Source organism: Ilyonectria robusta (genome assembly GCF_021365365.1).
Source record: "Ilyonectria robusta strain PMI_751 chromosome Unknown BGZ61scaffold_2, whole genome shotgun sequence".
Taxonomy (NCBI): Eukaryota; Fungi; Ascomycota; class Sordariomycetes; order Hypocreales; family Nectriaceae; genus Ilyonectria; species Ilyonectria robusta.
In genome coordinates, this window is record NW_025764436.1 from 1,091,023 (window position 1) to 1,108,143 (window position 17,121).

Genomic DNA, 17,121 nt, shown 5'->3' on the forward strand with positions numbered 1-17,121 from the left:
TCGGCGCACCGGCCCTCGAGTCGGCACTAGGCTTGGGTACGTATCCGATGGAATCCACATGGGCCGTTACCGATTCCCGGCGGCGCTTTTTGTCATTCCGCTCTCGTGTTTTGATGCATGATGTCAAAATTGCAAAATTACTCTCTTTGGCAAGAAAAGGCGGAGTGTTTCCTCGAAATTCTTTTCCGTGACAAACCTTTGGAATGCCAAGTTGCCACCGTGGACCCTGAGTCACAAGAGTCAAAGGCCTTTAGTTGAACTCTCGAGGGCTCCCATCTTGGCGAGTTCTCTCTTTTCCCGCACCACCTGATCCACCACTCCTTTTGTGTCACTGCCCACTTTCACCAAGAGCCTCGCGTGATCGGCCGTGTACACCAACATGTCTGACAAGACTCCCACTCTGTGTTCCAACGGCCAGTCGACATCCGACGCTCCTCCACGAACTTGCGAATCAACACTGCCATGCAAGGAGAACGTCGGGTGGCGTCGGGTTGTGCGGAATTTCACACCGTCGTAAGTCCCATCCATCCACACACATCCACACCACCACCACCCAACCAACAACCATCCTTGCCCTACACCCAGCATCAAATCATAGCGAACTACTCTGACCAGGTGTGTTGATAACTCAATAGATGGTTTGCAGTTTGCATGGGGACAGGCATCATCTCAATTCTCTTACATAACCTCCCTTACAATGCAGAGTGGCTGCAGTGTGTCTCATACACCTTTTTCGGCCTCAATGTGATCTTGTTCGTCACCTTCCTGGGGATGTCCATAGCCCGCTACACGCTGTACCCTGAGATCTGGGGGGCCATGATCTCTCACCCCGGCCAGTCTTTGTTCTTGGGATGCTTCCCAATGGCTTTTGCCAGTGAGTTTGGCCCGTGACGCTGGGCGGCGCAGGACGCTGACGTGAGAGTAGCAATCATCAACATGATGGTTTTATGCTGCAAACAGTGGGGCGATGGGTTCATCTACCTGGCATGGGCGTTCTGGTGGATTGATGTGTGGTTGTCAGTTGCAACCTGCATAAGCATGCCGTTTATCGTTATGCACCGGCACCGACCGGGATTGCAAAACATCACCGCTGCTCTTCTCCTCCCCATTGTCCCCGCAGTTGTCGCGGCCGCATCGGGAGGCATTGTCGCCGAGGCACTCCCTAACCGCGCCCATGCCATGACTACAGTCATCACGTCTTACGTTCTCTGGGGAATTGGCGAGTCCTTCTCCGCCTGTGTGCTGGCCCTGTACTTCCACCGGCTGACCATCCACTCCATTCCGCCCAAGGAGGCCATTGTCTCCGTGTTCCTGCCTATCGGTCCCCTGGGCCAGGGCGGATTTGGGATTCAGCAGCTGGGAAAGGTGGCTATGAAGCTACTCCCCGAGTCCACTGCGTTTGGATCCCTGGCCCTGCGTGGCGGTGAGATCCTGTATGTCTTGGGCGTGTTCCTAGCGATTCTGATGTGGGGGTTTGCTTTGGTCTGGTTATCATTTGCACTTATCAGCATTGCTACCATGCAGAGCCTCCCATTCAATATGGGCTGGTGGGGATTTACATTCCCGCTAGGCGTATTGGCAACATGCACAGGCGCCCTGGCGGAGAACCTTGATAGTGACTTCTTCAAGGTGTCTACAATGGTAAGACCCCTGGTTCGCATTCCTTTCTCTATTGTTTTGGGGAAAATAATAACAATTCATTAGATCCTTTCGCTTTCGGTTTTGCTGCTGTGGATTGTTGTCGCAACCAGGACCGTGAAGCTGGCCATCACAGGCGAGATGTTCCATGCGCCTTGCTTGAAGGATTTGAGAGACAAGTCTGAAGCAGCAGGGTCTGACAGAAGGGTCTAGGTGACTCTCTGCCTAATATCGAATGGTTGCATCTGTATCATTTTCAACGACTTCTTTTATATTTTATTCTCAACGTACATACCGCTACATCTCAACTTGGCAGCATCACCCTCGCCTGAGATCGTCTGAGGATGGGTAAGGAGCATAGAAGCGAGGTATTTAAATCATAGCATCGGTGTTTTTGGTATTGTCAGGCCGTCGTTCCAAATACAAAAAGATATATATATATTTTTTTTAAAAAAAAAAAAAAAAACCCCTTCAATTTTCCCCATCGTGTGGTCGAGTTGTGGTGCTGCAAGTCGAATCGGAGAATATTTGGCGAAGGGTCGAATGAGAAGCCGTGCGAGGACTTTCACAGCGTGTGGTTCGCTGATCAAATCGCTGCCATTCGATTGGCGATGCGCAATGACGAAGGAGAAACGACCCCACCAAAATTGTCAGTAGCGGGGCAAACCTTTTCCCCAGACGTGGGAAGCGAAGACCACAGATTCAACGTCTCGTCAGCGTGCTGTGATCCTACCGCAGCAATCACACGCCCAAGATGGACTGGGCAAACCATTCGTCGCCTCTTCGGCTCGACTCCTTTGTCGATGGTGAGTTTGTAGCACCCTACTGTCGCCTGTCGCATCTCTAACCTGGACTGTAGACCTGGTCGAAGCTTGGCACATCCACCGTACCCCGATTATCCTCGCTATTCTCGCAGTTCTCGGCGCCGCTCGAATCTACCTCCACCTTAATGTCGAAAAGACGGAGTTGGTTGCGTTGCCGAAAATCTACCAGGAGCCTGAAAAGGTGGTCATCGAAGAGAAGACCGCAATCGTAGAGGCGGAGCCCGAACCACCAAAGAAGGATGTCAAATCGCAAGGACCCCGAAGAATCAAGGGAGGGTTGGCCAAGAAGCCTACCAAAACCAACGAAAATGAGATGGACATGACCCGACCGGTTCTTATCCTGGTATTCTTCTCATCCGTTACCACCAAGACCGAGAAGCTCGCGAGGGAGTACATCAACACTCTCGAGGGTACCATCGATGAATTGGCAAAACAGTCTGGTCGATCATTCCTGAAGCCGGAACTGCTGGATTTGACAGAGATTGATTTTGATGATTATTTCATTTCCCCGTCCAAGATCCGCGGATATGTCGATCAGGTTTACCTCTTCCTCATCCCAAGTTACAATATCGATTCCATCAACGACACTTTCCTTGAGCACCTACAGGAGACGCATCATGACTTCCGCATCGATACTGCCCCTCTTTCACCTTTATTGGGATACTCGGTATTCGGATATGGCGACAAGGAGAACTGGCCTACGGAACCTGAAGGCTTCTGCTTCCAGGCCAAGGATATTGACAAGTGGATGGCCAAGTTGACTGGACGAAAGAGGGCTTACCCAGTTGGAATGGGAGATATGGGCAGCGATCACGCCGAGAGACTTGAAGAGTGGGCAAAAGGTGTTCAGGAAGTGGTTGAACACGTCGCTCGCACTGGAAACCTCGGCGAAGGGCTTCCTGGCAGTGGAGCGCCCGATGAGAGTGACGTCGAGGAGGAGGCGGAAGATGAGGACGATGGTGAAGTGCTGTTCGATGACGAGCCAAACGACAACAAGAAGAAAAACACCGGAAAAGCTCTAGACGACGTGGAGGACCTTGGTCGCATGATCCGAAAGGATGACGGCTCAACTGGTGCTCAGAAAGCCCCTCTCGCGATTGACTTCACCTCATACGGCTCATCTACCAAGAAGAAGACCCCTGTCCGAGGTCCCAAGGAGATGGTGGCCAAGAACTCGCCCACATACGCCGCTCTGACTAAGCAAGGATATGCCATCGTTGGCTCCCACTCCGGAGTCAAGACATGTCGATGGACCAAGTCGGCCCTACGCGGCAGAGGCTCCTGCTACAAGTTCTCCTTCTATGGCATCAACTCTCACCAATGTATGGAGACGACACCTTCTCTCTCTTGCTCCAACAAATGTGTCTTCTGCTGGCGCCACGGTACCAATCCAGTTGGAACAACCTGGCGATGGGTGGTGGACCCTCCCGACCTGATCTTTGACGGCGTCAAGATGAACCACTACAAGAAAATTAAGATGCTGCGCGGCATGCCGGGTGTTCGAGCCGAACGTTTCGCGGAAGCCATGCAGATCCGCCACTGTGCACTGTCGCTTGTGGGAGAGCCCATCTTCTACCCCTACATCAACGAGTTTCTGGAGATGCTGCACAAGGAGCGAATTTCTTCCTTCTTGGTCTGCAATGCACAGCACCCCGACCAATTGGCGGCGTTGAAGGCCGTCACGCAATTATACGTGTCCATCGATGCGGCTGACAAGGAGTCGTTGCGCAAGATCGACAGACCCCTCCACCGAGACTTCTGGGAGAGATTCCAGCGGTGCCTTGATATCCTCCGCGAGAAGCGCTTCCACCACCGAACGGTATTCAGGTTGACGCTGGTCAAGGGCTTCAATGTGGACGAAGAAGCTGAGGGCTATGCCAGACTCGTCGAGAAAGGTCTCCCCTGCTTCGTCGAGGTAAAAGGTGTCACGTACTGTGGCACGTCTACATCCTCCAACGCCGGATTGAGCATGTCAAATGTTCCATTCTACTGGGAAGTCGTTGCCTTTGTCGAAGCTTTGGAGAAGAGACTGCAGGAAAAGGGCCTGAACTATGGTATTGCGGCTGAGCATGCCCACAGCTGCTGCATCCTGCTGGCGAGTGACCGATTCAAGGTGGACGGCAAGTGGCACACAACCATCGATTACAAGAAATTCTTTGAGCTCCTGGAAGAGCGGGGCGTCGATGGTGATTGGAAACCTGAGGACTACATGGGAGAGGCGACTCCGGAGTGGGCTACCTGGGGCAACGGGGGTTTTGACCCGCGTGACGACAGAGTGGACAGGAAGGGGCGAAAAATTGAGGCCTCATAGAGCCCACGGAACAGTAGTAAAAGAAAGAATTAAACATCATGATGTGTTGCGGAAACGCTGCCAGCATTGCCGCTCCTAGGTCCATCCGGGATTCGTTCAACGTACACCTGTTTACACAAAGCTCTATGGAGTTGGAAGAGCGAGACTATGGTACATCGAAGGCCGTCAGGTCTCCATATCAGATTTTAGGGCCCGGGGATTTCCGAGCTTCTAGTTCAGTTTTGGGGTTGGATGTTTTTTTCGTATCTGGTGTGCGAGGAGCGGGGAGAACCAGAATTTAAGAGACACTTGTTGTCTCCCTTTAATCGAGACCGACGTTGGGGATGTCGGCCAGGTTGATGCCAGCGGGGGCAGCGGGTGCCCGAATATCGAGGGATGAGTCGTAAGCGATCATCTCGGCGAGGATGTCTAATATAGGCTGCGGAATTGTTAGTCTCGTGGGAGCTGAGATATAAGTTGCTCGCGTGTCTGCTTACCTTGGGAACGGTGCTGTCGTAGATGCGGATAAGGTCACCGGGTGCAGGGTAGACCTTGAGGCCCTTGTAAAAGGCCAGAGCAGACTCGAGAGCCTTGGAAGCTGTAAATACAGAGTCAGTATACCGTTCATGATTGCGTTATCGATGGAGGGGCTCTCGTACGATCTTGGCTCAGAACCTCGCCGGCCATGACCTGCTCGTTGAAGAAGGCCTCACGCTCCTCCACGCCGCTGGGGAAGCCCTCCTCCTTGGCCTCCTCAACCTTGGCCCGGATCGAGCCGCGTTGTCGCTGGGTCGAAGCCTCGGCCTCCTCCTTCTCAGCCCGCGCCTGCTTGCGCTCGTTCCTCCTCAGGTTGCGGCGGAACTCGGCCTGGTTGCGTCGCTGGTAGTCGAAGTAGACGACGTATCCTTCCAGGGGGGCTCAGAGTTAGCAATGGCTCGGCGGCTTGGGCCCTAGCGGCGGCGGTGCGGGATGCCCTCATGGAAGCTTACCGACGACAACAGCGGCAACGGTTGCGACGGATGCCGTCACCATGGCGTTGTTCTGGACCATGTTGGCGGATTGATTGGTGTGTGCAGCAGCTACTGAAGCAAGTGAGGTTGTGGTCGATTGCGATAGAGGCCCGGCACGCAAGGGGGGTGGTGACGGGGCGGAGAGAGTATTACGTCGTCAATGGTGGCCAGCAGAATCAAGCGGGAGCTTTCAAGACGTCGCGATTGGGAAACCAATTTTTTAGGACCATGTCCAACCGCCGCGCCGCACATGATGCGCTAGCCCCAGAGGGGACAGCGGGCTCGGAGCATTGATTGGGCAGCCCACGATGCCCAAGCCGGATAAACCCCGGCCGAGCCGCCTCGGAGCTCGAGGACAGTGAGGAGAGCTGTCCAGGTACGTACCGCTGCGTGCCTCGCTGTTAGACTGTGCTCCGTATGGAGAGAGGCTGAGGGAGCTCGACGACTGCGTACTCGCGCCATGGCCAGGCATGCTTGAGTGAAACATCAACCACAACCACCTCCTCCTTCGCGACTCGGCGTGACTGGGTTTCTCGACGGCGGCCTTGACGGTCTCCTTATCCTCGACCCAATTCCGACTCGGGTCCCGCCTTGTTTCTTATTTCCACCGAATCCTCCAGTATCCTCCACGCCAGCTTGAACGCCCGCCCACCATGTCCGAGGAGCGTAGCAAGATATCGCTTCGTAGCGGCAAGCGGAAGAAGCGCCCTACCATCAGCGCCCCCCGACAAATATCCAGCCCCATCATCCAGGATGGCTCGCCCAAGGGACCGGTGCCGTCAGAACCAGCTTCACGGCCTCGGCCTCGTCCACCCCCGGTAGCTGGCGGCAAGGTGCGCTCTTCGTCCTGTAGCTCTTGAGGATCCCCCATGCTTACTGAACCACCCAGACATCCGATCTCGTGAAGCGACGTTACTCGACTCGGTTCAACAACGTGCCTGCCGGCTACGATGGAGCTCCGCCTATGCCTCCGGTAGCCTCGCTTGCCAACTTCGAACCCAGAGACCGCGGTAATGATCGGCCACCTCCCTCGCGAGGCGGAGGAGCTGCGCCGGTCGTTGATGTGAAAACATTGCGAGACCCCGCCCTCATCCCCGACCAATACGTCTCCAAAATCTTGAGCGATGCGACCGAAGACCAGATCCGCGAGTTCGAGGACTCGCTACGCATGCTCAAGGCCCGGGCCGCGAGCGACCTACAGCAGAGCGTCATGCAGAACCGGACCCAATTTATCAAGATCAGCAAGGAGGCAGAGAAGCTCAAAAGCGAGATGAGGGCTCTCAAGAACCTCATGTCAGATCTCAAGGTCAATACGACTGCTCTACGGGCGGCATCGATGAAGGGCGAAGATGACCAAATGACAACCTTGTCGAAGCGGGACAAACGAAGCTCAGTTGCCGATAGAAGCGCGCTCTGGAACTCGCAAATGCAAGCTCTGTACAAGAACGTCGAAGGGTCGCAGAAGTTCCTGCCCAACGCAGCCGGGCGGCATGTGGCCCAGAACGCTGGCCCCTGGATTGAGTTGGACAATGCGACCTACAAGTCCCGTCGGGCTATGCAAATATTCTTGCTCAACGACCACCTCCTCATCGCATCGCGTAAGAAGCGAAAGACTGACGGGGTAAATGCTGACGCTCGAGGGCCAATGATGAAGATGGTGGCTGATCGCTGCTGGCCATTGCTGGATGTAGAGGTTGTGGACATGTTGAGCACTGGAGAGTCGTCGAGCGGAAGCCGGAACAAGCTGGCCGACGCAATCATGGTTCGAGGAGTTGGCCAGGAATCTTTCATCTACCGGACGGAGAAACCAGAAGACCCCGAGAAGAAGACGCTGCTGCTGAATGTTCGCAAGGCTGTGGAGGAGCTCCGTAAGGGGCTTCGATCCGAGATGGAGGCCAACAACAAGGCTCGAGAGACCATCAACTACTTTGCGTCCCGAGACCCTGGTCTCCTTCAGAAAACGGAGCTACTGGCCACCCTGTCGGATATCAAGGACATGCTCATCGAGGTGGACGGCAATCAGCAGAACCTCCGCTGGGTCGAGAGTCAAATGGATGAGCTCGATATTGACATCGCCCTGCAGCGTTTTGAACCTGCAGTTGCCCGCGTCGAGAAACTGAAGGGACTGGCTCGAGGGCTCAAGAACAACGCTGTCGCTCAGGACTTTATCAACTTCAAAGTTGAGGAGCGATGTGCCAAGTTAGCCGGCATGATCGTTCGCGGCTTAGAGTTGACGCACAATGAGCAAAACAAGACACGACGCAACGTCAGCTGGTTGACAAGGCTGGGTTTTGAAGACAAAGCCAGGGAGTCGTACTTGGCCGCCAGGAGCGACAAGATCCACAAACGATCCAGGTCAGTGAAGCTATACACACACCCAGAGATGATGCTAACACAGCAATCACAGACAGTGCATTTTCCAGGGTGATCTACACCTGTATATTTGGGAGGTGTCCTTTGTCTACTTTATGGTCATCCACAACACGGTGCAATGCTTCCAATCATGTTTCCCACCGCCCATGATGAGCGTGTGTGTCAAATGGGCCAAGGAGGAGGTGGAAGCATTCAATGTGATTTTGGCAAGACAATTGAGCAGCACAGAGCCTGGCGGTCCCGTGTGGACGCAATGTATGGAGAGGGCCAAGGAGCACGCCAAGAAGCTGTCCGAGGTTGGACTGGACTTTATGAACCTGGTCGGACAGGACCTGGAGCATATACCTATGGAACAGGAGACCCCTCCGGTCGGGCTGGGCCTGTCCTGAGGGAATGAGCAACCTGAGTTAAGCTATATATGAGTTGAGAGAGTGGCTGAATGAGGCAGAGGGAGTTGGAGTGAGTTATTGGACAGAGGGGCTTTGACAGAGATGTTTCAGTGCGTCAATGTTGTGACTGCCTATGGCTGTGGTGGACCACTTTGCCGTAACATAGACAATGGCCCGCCCTGTCGCAGATTAATTAACGTTGATGAGGGGATGATGTGGTATGTGGAATGTTGGGGTGCAAGTGCAGCTGAGTCCACCAAGATGTTCAATTGAAGGCGAAATCCATGGAGAAGAAGCTCAAGGCCGGATGCGCTTTGACAGATGCCACAGTTTCGAAGGAATAAAAAACTCCATGTTATTCGCCCGTATCTTTACTTCATCATCTCCAAATCAATCCAAGATTGCTCGTTAGGATGAGCAAGCATTTCAGTGGTGCCAACGCCACAGCAAAAAGGCCGAGAGCGGGGGAGATTGTGCTCCCGCCACAGCCAGCGATGTCGCCACTTGTGCCACTGTGCTCCCGCCACACTACTACCACAGTGAGATTAAGCGAAGGCGTGGAGGAGCAATCCTCAGCCCAAGGCTGAACCTGGAGCCCCCCCAACTATCGCCATCCCTCCCTCTCTCCCTCATCTCTGCCCACCACCGAATCCACCCGCCAACAAACAGGTTGTGCGTCCCACGACCCAAAAGCAACTCCCTCCCAGCGCCCGACAGCGTCCTGCGCTTGCCTCCTCCACGCCCTTTTTACTTCCCGCCCGCATTCTCCGCCCCCTGACGCCGCCTTTGTGCCCCGTGCCCCACCGCTCGCGATTCAGGCGTGACCGCAACGGCAACGTCAACGTCAACGCCAACACAACGTCATTCTCCTCCAACTCTTCCCTCTGCCTACCGCCTCCTAACCGCGCCCGAGAACCATGGACACCAATATGGAGGACGTCGGGCGAGCACCCGCCGAAGCTTCACCCGTCCTCAACCTCGAGCCCACCACCATCCCCACCCTCGATGGCTGGATTGAGAGCTTGATGTCCTGCAAGCAGCTGGCCGAGTCCGATGTCCAGAGACTTTGCGACAAGGTGAGACGGGAACCGAGAAGGGGGGACGCCGTGCTGCAGCTGCCCGAGGGCCGCGTCGATGTTGTTGAGCTGTCATGCACAATGGCCTCGTCGCGTCGTCAGGCGGTTTGCTGTGACGGCGCTCTCGCGTGATCCACAAGGGCGTCCTGCTAACTCTTCGATACAGGCGCGAGAAGTCTTGCAGGAGGAGTCAAATGTGCAGCCAGTGGTATGTTGATTATGCGCCCCCATCAGCAAGGTGCTGGATCTGACCTCACTCGCCAGAAATGCCCCGTCACCGTCTGCGGTGATATCCACGGCCAGTTCCACGACCTGATGGAGCTGTTCAAGATTGGTGGTCCCAACCCCGACACCAACTACCTCTTCATGGGTACGCCACTCCGAGGTGACATATTGCGACGCTAGAGATTGACCCAGCTTCCAGGTGATTACGTCGACAGAGGTTACTATTCGGTTGAGACCGTCACTCTCCTCGTTGCCCTCAAGATCCGATACCCCCAGCGCATTACCATCCTCCGTGGAAACCACGAGTCCCGTCAGATCACTCAAGTCTACGGCTTCTACGACGAGTGCCTCCGAAAGTACGGCAACGCCAACGTGTGGAAGTACTTCACCGACCTGTTCGACTACCTCCCCCTCACCGCCCTCATCGACAACCAGATCTTCTGTCTCCACGGCGGCCTGTCCCCCAGTATCGACACGCTCGATAACATCCGAGCCCTGGACCGGATCCAGGAGGTTCCCCACGAGGGTCCCATGTGTGACCTTCTGTGGTCAGATCCCGATGACCGATGCGGTTGGGGAATCTCTCCACGTGGTGCGGGGTATACCTTCGGACAAGATATTTCAGAGGCGTTCAATCATAACAACGGCTTGACGTTGATTGCACGAGCCCATCAGCTCGTTATGGAGGGTTATAACTGGTCCCAAGACCGAAATGTCGTGACCATCTTCTCAGGTACGCTACACTGCTTGTGCAACCACCCTTCTCCTCGGGCTTGGACTGACATATACCAACAGCGCCCAACTACTGCTACCGATGTGGTAACCAGGCCGCCATCATGGAGATTGATGAGCACCTGAAGTACACCTTGTATGTCTACTCCTCCTTCACATTGTCCTACAGAAGACTAACCAAAGCACAGCTTGCAATTCGACCCTTGCCCTAGAGCAGGAGAGCCGATGGTCTCAAGGCGTAAGTCGCACACGAAGAGCAATACTCGTAGATTCAATTTGCTAATTTCTCGCAGGGACTCCCGACTACTTCCTCTAATCTTGCCCGTATACCCATGTCCAACCAAGCTCAAACTCCCGACCCCGTTCGCGACCAGCAACGCAGCGGCGCCGAGAGCTGTGCTTGTTCTTGTACAGTTTTACGCAAAAATCCCTCCCAGGCTAGAAAGTCCCTGGTGCAGGATGTACGGACCTGCATCATCGCTTGTGGCGAGTCATTAAACATTGTGGGAATAAAAAATAGGCAAAAATCCGGGGAGACTTTCTCAGACGCACATGACCATCCCTGGTTGGAGGAGGAGAGGGTTCTTTCTTTTTCCCAGTGCATGCATGGCCCTTCCCCCTATGAATGCTTAGATATGCCCTTATCAAGTCCACGCTACAAGAGAAAGAAGGAAGAATGTCGTATGAATGAAGCTGTGTACACCACAGACCTGTTTGTGTTTGGTTTGTTGTTCGTACTTGTGAATAGTTTCCTTTAAAGCACCGAGGCTATTCTAGTCGTTGATCTGACATGACTTAGCCTTGGAATAAGCTTCATCCTTCACTTAGTATTGAAGAATCGCATCATTTTTCCGACGCCTCTTTAATCACTGTTCTACTTTGCATCACTGCCATTGGGTTTCACATCGTGGGGGCCATGTATTTTGAAGTTGTGATGATATATAGTTACAGTCTATCTGACTCTGACAACCGCGAGGTCGTCCGATTAGGTCATTTCATAAGTCATCCGTCTATCTTGGTGGCATCCCATCGGCCATTTTCTATAAATGAATTGATACAGTTTGAGTCGAGAGATGGCCATCTCTGATACAGGTTGCTGATGGTTAAATCTCCATAGCTGAAGCTCGATTCCCCTTTGCTGAGTAGTATTAACAGACAATAAACACCGCTGTACTAGCTACGTGAATGCAGCAAGCCGAGAAATTATACGGATTCGTTCTTGGGCTCCTCCTTCGGTTGCGCCCGGTGAGCTCGAGGTCGCTCGTCGTCGCCAAAGACCTCAGACTCGGTGTTGACACGGTAGATACGGTCATTGGAAGAGTCGCTGCTGGAGTAGGCGCCGGGGCCACTGCTGCCATCCGGGATGTGGAAGCGACGGTCGAAACGCGACAGAGCATAGGAGTAGACGACGATGAGCTCAATAACATAGTTGAAAACATAGAAACAAGCCTTGTGGTGGAACCAGGCTGGGTGGGCGATTGGGCGGATTTGATAAGCGACGCCAGCACGGAAGGCTGCGCCAAGAGTGAGAAGGCTCGAGGTGAAGACAAGAAGGAAGACCTTGGTGCGCATGCGACCTTGGCCAAACTTGTCCATGGGAGCCTTGCGCGGGAGCAGAATGCTAATAGCAGTGACGAGCAGGGGCAAGAAGGCCAGGACTGCAAGGTAGGTAACAGCAGTAAGCTGTATTTTGCGGAGTTGAGAACGGATAGTCGTGTCGAGAGTGTAAAAGCTGTACACAACGGCAACGATTACCATGATGAGGTTGGCGACAATGCTGAAGAACAGGAAGCGGAAAACGAGCGTGACGGGCTTGCTCCAGCCAATGTGCGGGTGAAAGGCGCGGAGGATGCGCTGCGCGAAGATGAGGTTGACGACGAATAGAAGAACGACACCGGCATTGACGAAGACCTGAGCGGCGATGGCGACACGAACGTTGCTCGGATACGAGGCCCAGACGATGCGGAGGACGTTGGCAGAGATTCGGGCCATGCAGAAGCCGAAGAGGAGGCCGGACAGGATGAACTTGTGAGAGCGTCGTTTGTTGAGCTGGAAGATGGTCATGTTGAGGACGGCGCCGCCAACAAAGAAGGCCAGAAGTACGCCGGAGATGGGATCATCGACAGAGACGGTTGGGCGGCCACCGAGGCCGGCGGTTGTGGGGAGGTATGGAGGGCCCTGCGGAGAGAAGGTTGATTAGTTGACTGCATGTTGTGGTGTTAATCGAGAGAGAAACTCACTCCCTGGGCTTGACCCGATTGTGACGACATGACGATGGTGTATGAGTCGGAAACTCGAGATATTGCTGTCGTTGGTGGTGTGCTGGTGGGAATAAACCTGGTGTTGGTTGTTATACTTGAGACGTCGAGGGTGAACCTCTTGGCGACGATGAAGCTCCCGATGCAACAGCTTTCAGAGACTTATTGTAGGGCTGAGCAAATCTACACAACAAGGAGAACGTCGTCATTGATGCCGCAGCGCAAGCCACCTAATATAATACAAAAGTCATGCCGCTCATTTGCTCCCTGCTAACAACGAGCAATAGCGCAGGCATCGGTGGTCGGCCTCGCGCCAAGGGTCCCGCGAGCGAGGGAGCTCCCCAAACCCACAAGCGTTTGCCGTTTTAGGAAATAGGCTGTTAGCGCAAAGTCGGAGGTCGGAGTTTCGCGTCGGCGCGAGGCGCGGGAGGATCGCCGACTGGGGTCTAGATGCTGCGACGCCGCGCTTCAGACGACGCCAACGCGCGGAGTTATGGGTTGTGTGATTAAAACCGTCGCCTGTAATTGGGCTGTTTGCCAACAAGTTGGGGCTGCTTTGGACCCTGGCGCCCGTTGCCAGATAAATCATGCTGAATGACTACACAAATTACCACCGCTCTGTTCAGAAGACCGAAGTCCGCCATCCAGGGTCAATAATCAATCCGGGGATCAAACCCCCTGTCATCTCGGCCTCGGGCACTTGTATCTGGGCACGATGGGATGCAGATGAGATCAGCTCGGAGGTAAGGTGGTCGGTTTATCTATAATTCCATCTCACGTTGGCTAGTGTCGCGTTCATCGTATTCGTCGTCCTGGCTGTGGCCTGACTGTGTTCGTTCTGTCCCCGACTGTGGCTCTGGCTCACTCACTGGCTGCGACTCTGGCTCACTCACTGGCTGCGGCTGTTGTGCCTGGAGCTGCTGCTCCTGGTCCCGTCTTGGATCCCGGCTTTCGTCTTGGCCTGGTTCGTAAATGGGCCCATAATACACTGGGCCAACAGCCCCCGACGGAAGATACAAAACAACCTGTTCCGCCATGGCCGTCTTCGAGACCAAAAGTCGCCGCCGGAGTCCTCTACCAAGCCTGTCAGTTCAGCCCAAGTCAGCATCATCCACCGGTTAATTGACTCGCCTTGTTTCCTTTGGGTTGTGGTTAGGCCCTTCAGCTTGAAAGTCCCAATCCATATGCACGAGGTCATTGGACGCCGAGTTCCCGGCATGCTTGACCATTCCTGCAGCTTTATCCGCCACGATGTTGCCCTCGACTCAGTTTCTCGGCACCCAGTGCAGCTCCAACTGGACGCGAGCCTTTTCCAACAGTTGAGCCCTCTGCGTCATCACTTGCAACAGTTCGACCATTGCCGGTTGCCCTCTTCGCAGTTTGCGGCGATGCGATTTGCGACGTACCTTGTGTGACGCCTGTGACCAGGCGATTTCTCGGAGTGACGACTGTGAGTCAGTGAATATTTTTACCACCTGCGGTTTCTCTGTCTTAACGTTGTGTTGGACCAACTGCACAGCGAAATCCAGTGCGAGCTCGATAGCCCGAAGTTCTGCAGCTAAAATTGACTGATCCGGTGCCACGTAGCGTCTTGAGATCCGAACCCAGCTCCCGGCTCGTTTGAACACGACGGCATGTCCAGTAAAAGTGAAGTACCTTCGAGACCCTGCCGAAGCATCCGTCCAAAGGATGAGCTGCGATGCTTCCCCCGGCATGTTGCATGCCAAGGACGCTTGGGCGAATGCCTTGTCCTGGTCCTGGAGGAATATTTCGGCCGGAAATCCTCTTGGGGCTGGTATATTGGTCTTGAGGGCCGCCTTGTTTGCACGTCTTTTCGTCGCCGTCTTGCTCCAAGGGGCCTCTCTCTGGAGCTTTTCCCAACCGTCGGCTACTAGTGCCACTTGATTTGCCTTCCAAGCTTCGTTTGCAGCGGAAAAGGCGGCCTCGTTTTGGTCAAACGCGACTTGGGCCGCACTGAATAGGTTCAGAAAAGTCTTGCGGAAGAAGTCCATCTTGATATTGCGGCAACATGAGGTTGGGCGGCAGACGAGTGAGGTGGTTGTGGAGGTAGTTTGGGAGAGAGGTTGGATGACTTTTGTGCTTCGTTGAAGCCTGGTGTCACCCTTTTGGTTTGGGCAGCATGGCCAAAAGTCTGCCTGTTTAATAAAGTTCACTTTGGCCTCAAGTTCGTACAAAACGGTAGGTGCGCAGTCAACAAGGTCCTCGGGCCTGCTCTATTGGAATGACTCCAGCACAGCCTAAGGCGTTGAACCTTAGGGAAGCTGTCACACGTAGACGGAGCTTGGAAGACCGCCAGCTCATGGCTTGAAACTTCTCTAAAACCTCACAGTCGTCATTCCTCTATTTCACTTAGACCCTCGTGATCTTTAACACGCAAGTCTATGTTGCGGAACGCTGAGTCTATGAACCCTCAAATCTACATCTCAAAGTCTCGCGTTGTAAGCAGAGAGGCTGCAACATGGTCAGTATGCAATGTACCAACAAAATCACACTCGTCATCACGTACTCGGTGTATCCTTCTGTGGTTTGAGTGTAAAATGTTGATCGGTCGTACTTGCGAAGAGGCCATCCATTCTTGATCCTGGCCGGAAGGTCGGGGTTCGCTATTGCAAGTTAGCCCATCAGCCACCACCACCACCACCACCATGCTGGCGCGCCTACAGATAAAGTATCTCCCAAATGCAACAAGGTCATCCGTTTCAATCGTGTGCTGCATAGCCGTATCGGGAAGAAAGCCCCCGGCGGTGATGAGCTTTACTCCAGCCTTGCTGACCACTTCCCGGATCACGTCAAGACAATCGTCGGAATTTTCCAAGTGCTTTGGTGTGTCTATCGACCCCAGGGCTCTGGGCCCGACGGCGTGTACAAATGCAAGAGATGGTTGAGCCTTAGTAATAGCTTCCGTCCAGGGAACGAACAAAGAAAGGGGGTTCTCTTCTCGCATACCCTGGAAGAAGGAGAAGGGTGACATCCGGATGCCGACGCGGTCGGGGCCAATGGCCTCGCAGACGGCCGTCAGAACTCTAAGGGGGAAGCGTATGCGGTTCTCGATGCTTCCTCCATATGAGTCCGTACGGTCATTAGACGAACTATGGAGCTGTGAGATAGTTAGTCAGGCCGGATTACGTATACAGCATTGATGCATACGACTCACAAACTGGTCAATGAGCTGCATATTATACCGCGTCAGTCAATATGCTACAAGGAGACTTTTCGGTGCAAACACTCACGTAGCCATTCGCCCCGTGGATTTCAACTCCATCGAAGCCTGCCTCGATCGCGTTCAATGCTGCTTGTCGATAATGGCCAACAAACCGGTCGATATCGGCCGGTTCCATGACCGTCAACTTGACGAGCGATGAGTCATCGCTACGCATCGGGTGAGGACCCTTTGTCACAAAGGGCTTCGATCCGGCGCTCCATACAACAGGAACCATATTCGAGTCAGCAACTCGGCTAGGCAGTTGTCGTTAGAAGCAGCATGCGAAGTTATAGGAGACGGTTGAGGGATTCAGAGACCGGGCGGTGGCTGACTTACCCTAGAGCCCAGAGCTGGCAGAAGATGTACCCGCCTTTGGCGTGGACAGCATCCGTAATGTGCTTCCAGGCCTTGATTTGACCGGGGGAGTAGATTCCTAGGACGTTGAAAAAGGAACCGAGTGAGCCATCGATGTCTTCTGAGTCGGTTGCTCAACTACGCACCTGGGACGTGTTTGTAGCCACCAGCCTCCTCCGCGATGAACGTTCCTTCGGAGATGAGCAAGCCACCGGCTAAATATCCATAGAGTCAGTAATTCAAGTGACATGCACTATGACGGCTCTTGCAGTGCATTGCAATAGCGGTACGACTTACGTGAGGCACGTTGGGCGTAGTAGTCGGCTGCAAAGTCGGCCGGGATGGCTGTCCCCGCCTCGGCACGGTTCCGAGTCAACGGCGCCATCACAACTCGGTGCAGGAGATCCAGCGCACCGACCTTTGTCGAAGTGAAGAGCTTGGTTGATTGCGGACTACTCATTGTGTAGGGATTTTGTGTATATTGGTAGGTGAAAGATATGGTGTTCCCGCTACCTGGGGAACTCTACGCAAGGACTTGGCCGTGTACAAACCGCCTCTCCAAGTGAGGGGCCGAACCTCGGCCCACCACAACTAACATGCATGAACTAACCCACCCGGCTATTCTAGTCAATCCCCAGATCAGCGACTGTTATGTGAGATGGGGGCATATAGCATTATTGAAAGCTCTTTTCTCATTTCACGGTACCTAACCAGGCATGACAATTTAAA

The 17,121-nt window shown here is 54.0% G+C and overlaps 9 protein-coding genes across 9 annotated transcripts; 5 read left to right on the top strand and 4 right to left on the bottom strand.

The window, feature by feature from the left end:
* Positions 1-379: 379 nt before the first annotated feature.
* Positions 380-1,851, top strand: BGZ61DRAFT_341574 (voltage-dependent anion channel; the record flags this gene model as incomplete). Its single annotated transcript, XM_046239421.1, has 4 exons — positions 380-513; positions 636-874; positions 926-1,641; positions 1,705-1,851. The coding sequence occupies 4 exons, from the start codon at positions 380-382 to the stop codon at positions 1,849-1,851; spliced, it is 1,236 nt and encodes a 411-aa protein (XP_046110513.1).
* A 273-nt stretch (positions 1,852-2,124) lies between these two features.
* BGZ61DRAFT_410073 (radical SAM superfamily-domain-containing protein) lies at positions 2,125-4,810 on the top strand. The gene is made up of 2 exons (XM_046243236.1): positions 2,125-2,444; positions 2,498-4,810. Exons 1-2 carry the CDS (start codon positions 2,393-2,395, stop codon positions 4,771-4,773), a joined length of 2,328 nt encoding a protein of 775 aa, XP_046110514.1. The 5' UTR covers positions 2,125-2,392; the 3' UTR covers positions 4,774-4,810.
* Positions 4,811-5,943, bottom strand: BGZ61DRAFT_440790 (mitochondrial outer membrane translocase complex, subunit Tom20 domain-containing protein). Its single transcript, XM_046244527.1, has 4 exons — positions 5,742-5,943; positions 5,412-5,657; positions 5,250-5,350; positions 4,811-5,191 (listed from the first exon to the last, which is right to left on the bottom strand). Exons 1-4 carry the CDS (start codon positions 5,800-5,802, stop codon positions 5,075-5,077), a joined length of 525 nt encoding a protein of 174 aa, XP_046110515.1. The 5' UTR covers positions 5,803-5,943; the 3' UTR covers positions 4,811-5,074.
* Positions 5,944-6,169: 226 nt separating this feature from the next.
* BGZ61DRAFT_410077 (Cullin repeat-like-containing domain protein) lies at positions 6,170-8,922 on the top strand. Its single transcript, XM_046243237.1, has 3 exons — positions 6,170-6,595; positions 6,652-8,117; positions 8,170-8,922. The coding sequence occupies exons 1-3, from the start codon at positions 6,416-6,418 to the stop codon at positions 8,522-8,524; spliced, it is 2,001 nt and encodes a 666-aa protein (XP_046110516.1). The 5' UTR covers positions 6,170-6,415; the 3' UTR covers positions 8,525-8,922.
* A 519-nt stretch (positions 8,923-9,441) lies between these two features.
* BGZ61DRAFT_526772 (Metallo-dependent phosphatase-like protein) lies at positions 9,442-10,873 on the top strand (the record flags this gene model as incomplete). The annotated part of the gene is made up of 7 exons (XM_046253009.1): positions 9,442-9,705; positions 9,767-9,808; positions 9,865-9,970; positions 10,025-10,558; positions 10,621-10,693; positions 10,746-10,795; positions 10,851-10,873. The coding sequence occupies 7 exons, from the start codon at positions 9,442-9,444 to the stop codon at positions 10,871-10,873; spliced, it is 1,092 nt and encodes a 363-aa protein (XP_046110517.1).
* A 549-nt stretch (positions 10,874-11,422) lies between these two features.
* On the top strand, positions 11,423-11,702 carry BGZ61DRAFT_84499 (uncharacterized protein). Its single transcript, XM_046257140.1, has one exon. The coding sequence runs from the start codon at positions 11,474-11,476 to the stop codon at positions 11,642-11,644; it is 171 nt and encodes a 56-aa protein (XP_046110518.1). The 5' UTR covers positions 11,423-11,473; the 3' UTR covers positions 11,645-11,702.
* A 58-nt stretch (positions 11,703-11,760) lies between these two features.
* Positions 11,761-12,827, bottom strand: BGZ61DRAFT_489625 (uncharacterized protein; the record flags this gene model as incomplete). The annotated part of the gene is made up of 2 exons (XM_046250231.1): positions 11,761-12,735; positions 12,798-12,827. 2 exons carry the CDS (start codon positions 12,825-12,827, stop codon positions 11,761-11,763), a joined length of 1,005 nt encoding a protein of 334 aa, XP_046110519.1.
* A 1,206-nt stretch (positions 12,828-14,033) lies between these two features.
* BGZ61DRAFT_84575 (uncharacterized protein) lies at positions 14,034-15,287 on the bottom strand. The gene has a single exon (XM_046257141.1). The coding sequence runs from the start codon at positions 14,825-14,827 to the stop codon at positions 14,081-14,083; it is 747 nt and encodes a 248-aa protein (XP_046110520.1). The 5' UTR covers positions 14,828-15,287; the 3' UTR covers positions 14,034-14,080.
* BGZ61DRAFT_489626 (uncharacterized protein) lies at positions 15,260-16,852 on the bottom strand (the record flags this gene model as incomplete). The annotated part of the gene is made up of 8 exons (XM_046250232.1): positions 15,260-15,287; positions 15,343-15,439; positions 15,498-15,933; positions 15,991-16,005; positions 16,067-16,292; positions 16,375-16,471; positions 16,539-16,607; positions 16,690-16,852. The coding sequence occupies 8 exons, from the start codon at positions 16,850-16,852 to the stop codon at positions 15,260-15,262; spliced, it is 1,131 nt and encodes a 376-aa protein (XP_046110521.1).
* Between the last annotated feature and the right edge of the window lie 269 nt (positions 16,853-17,121).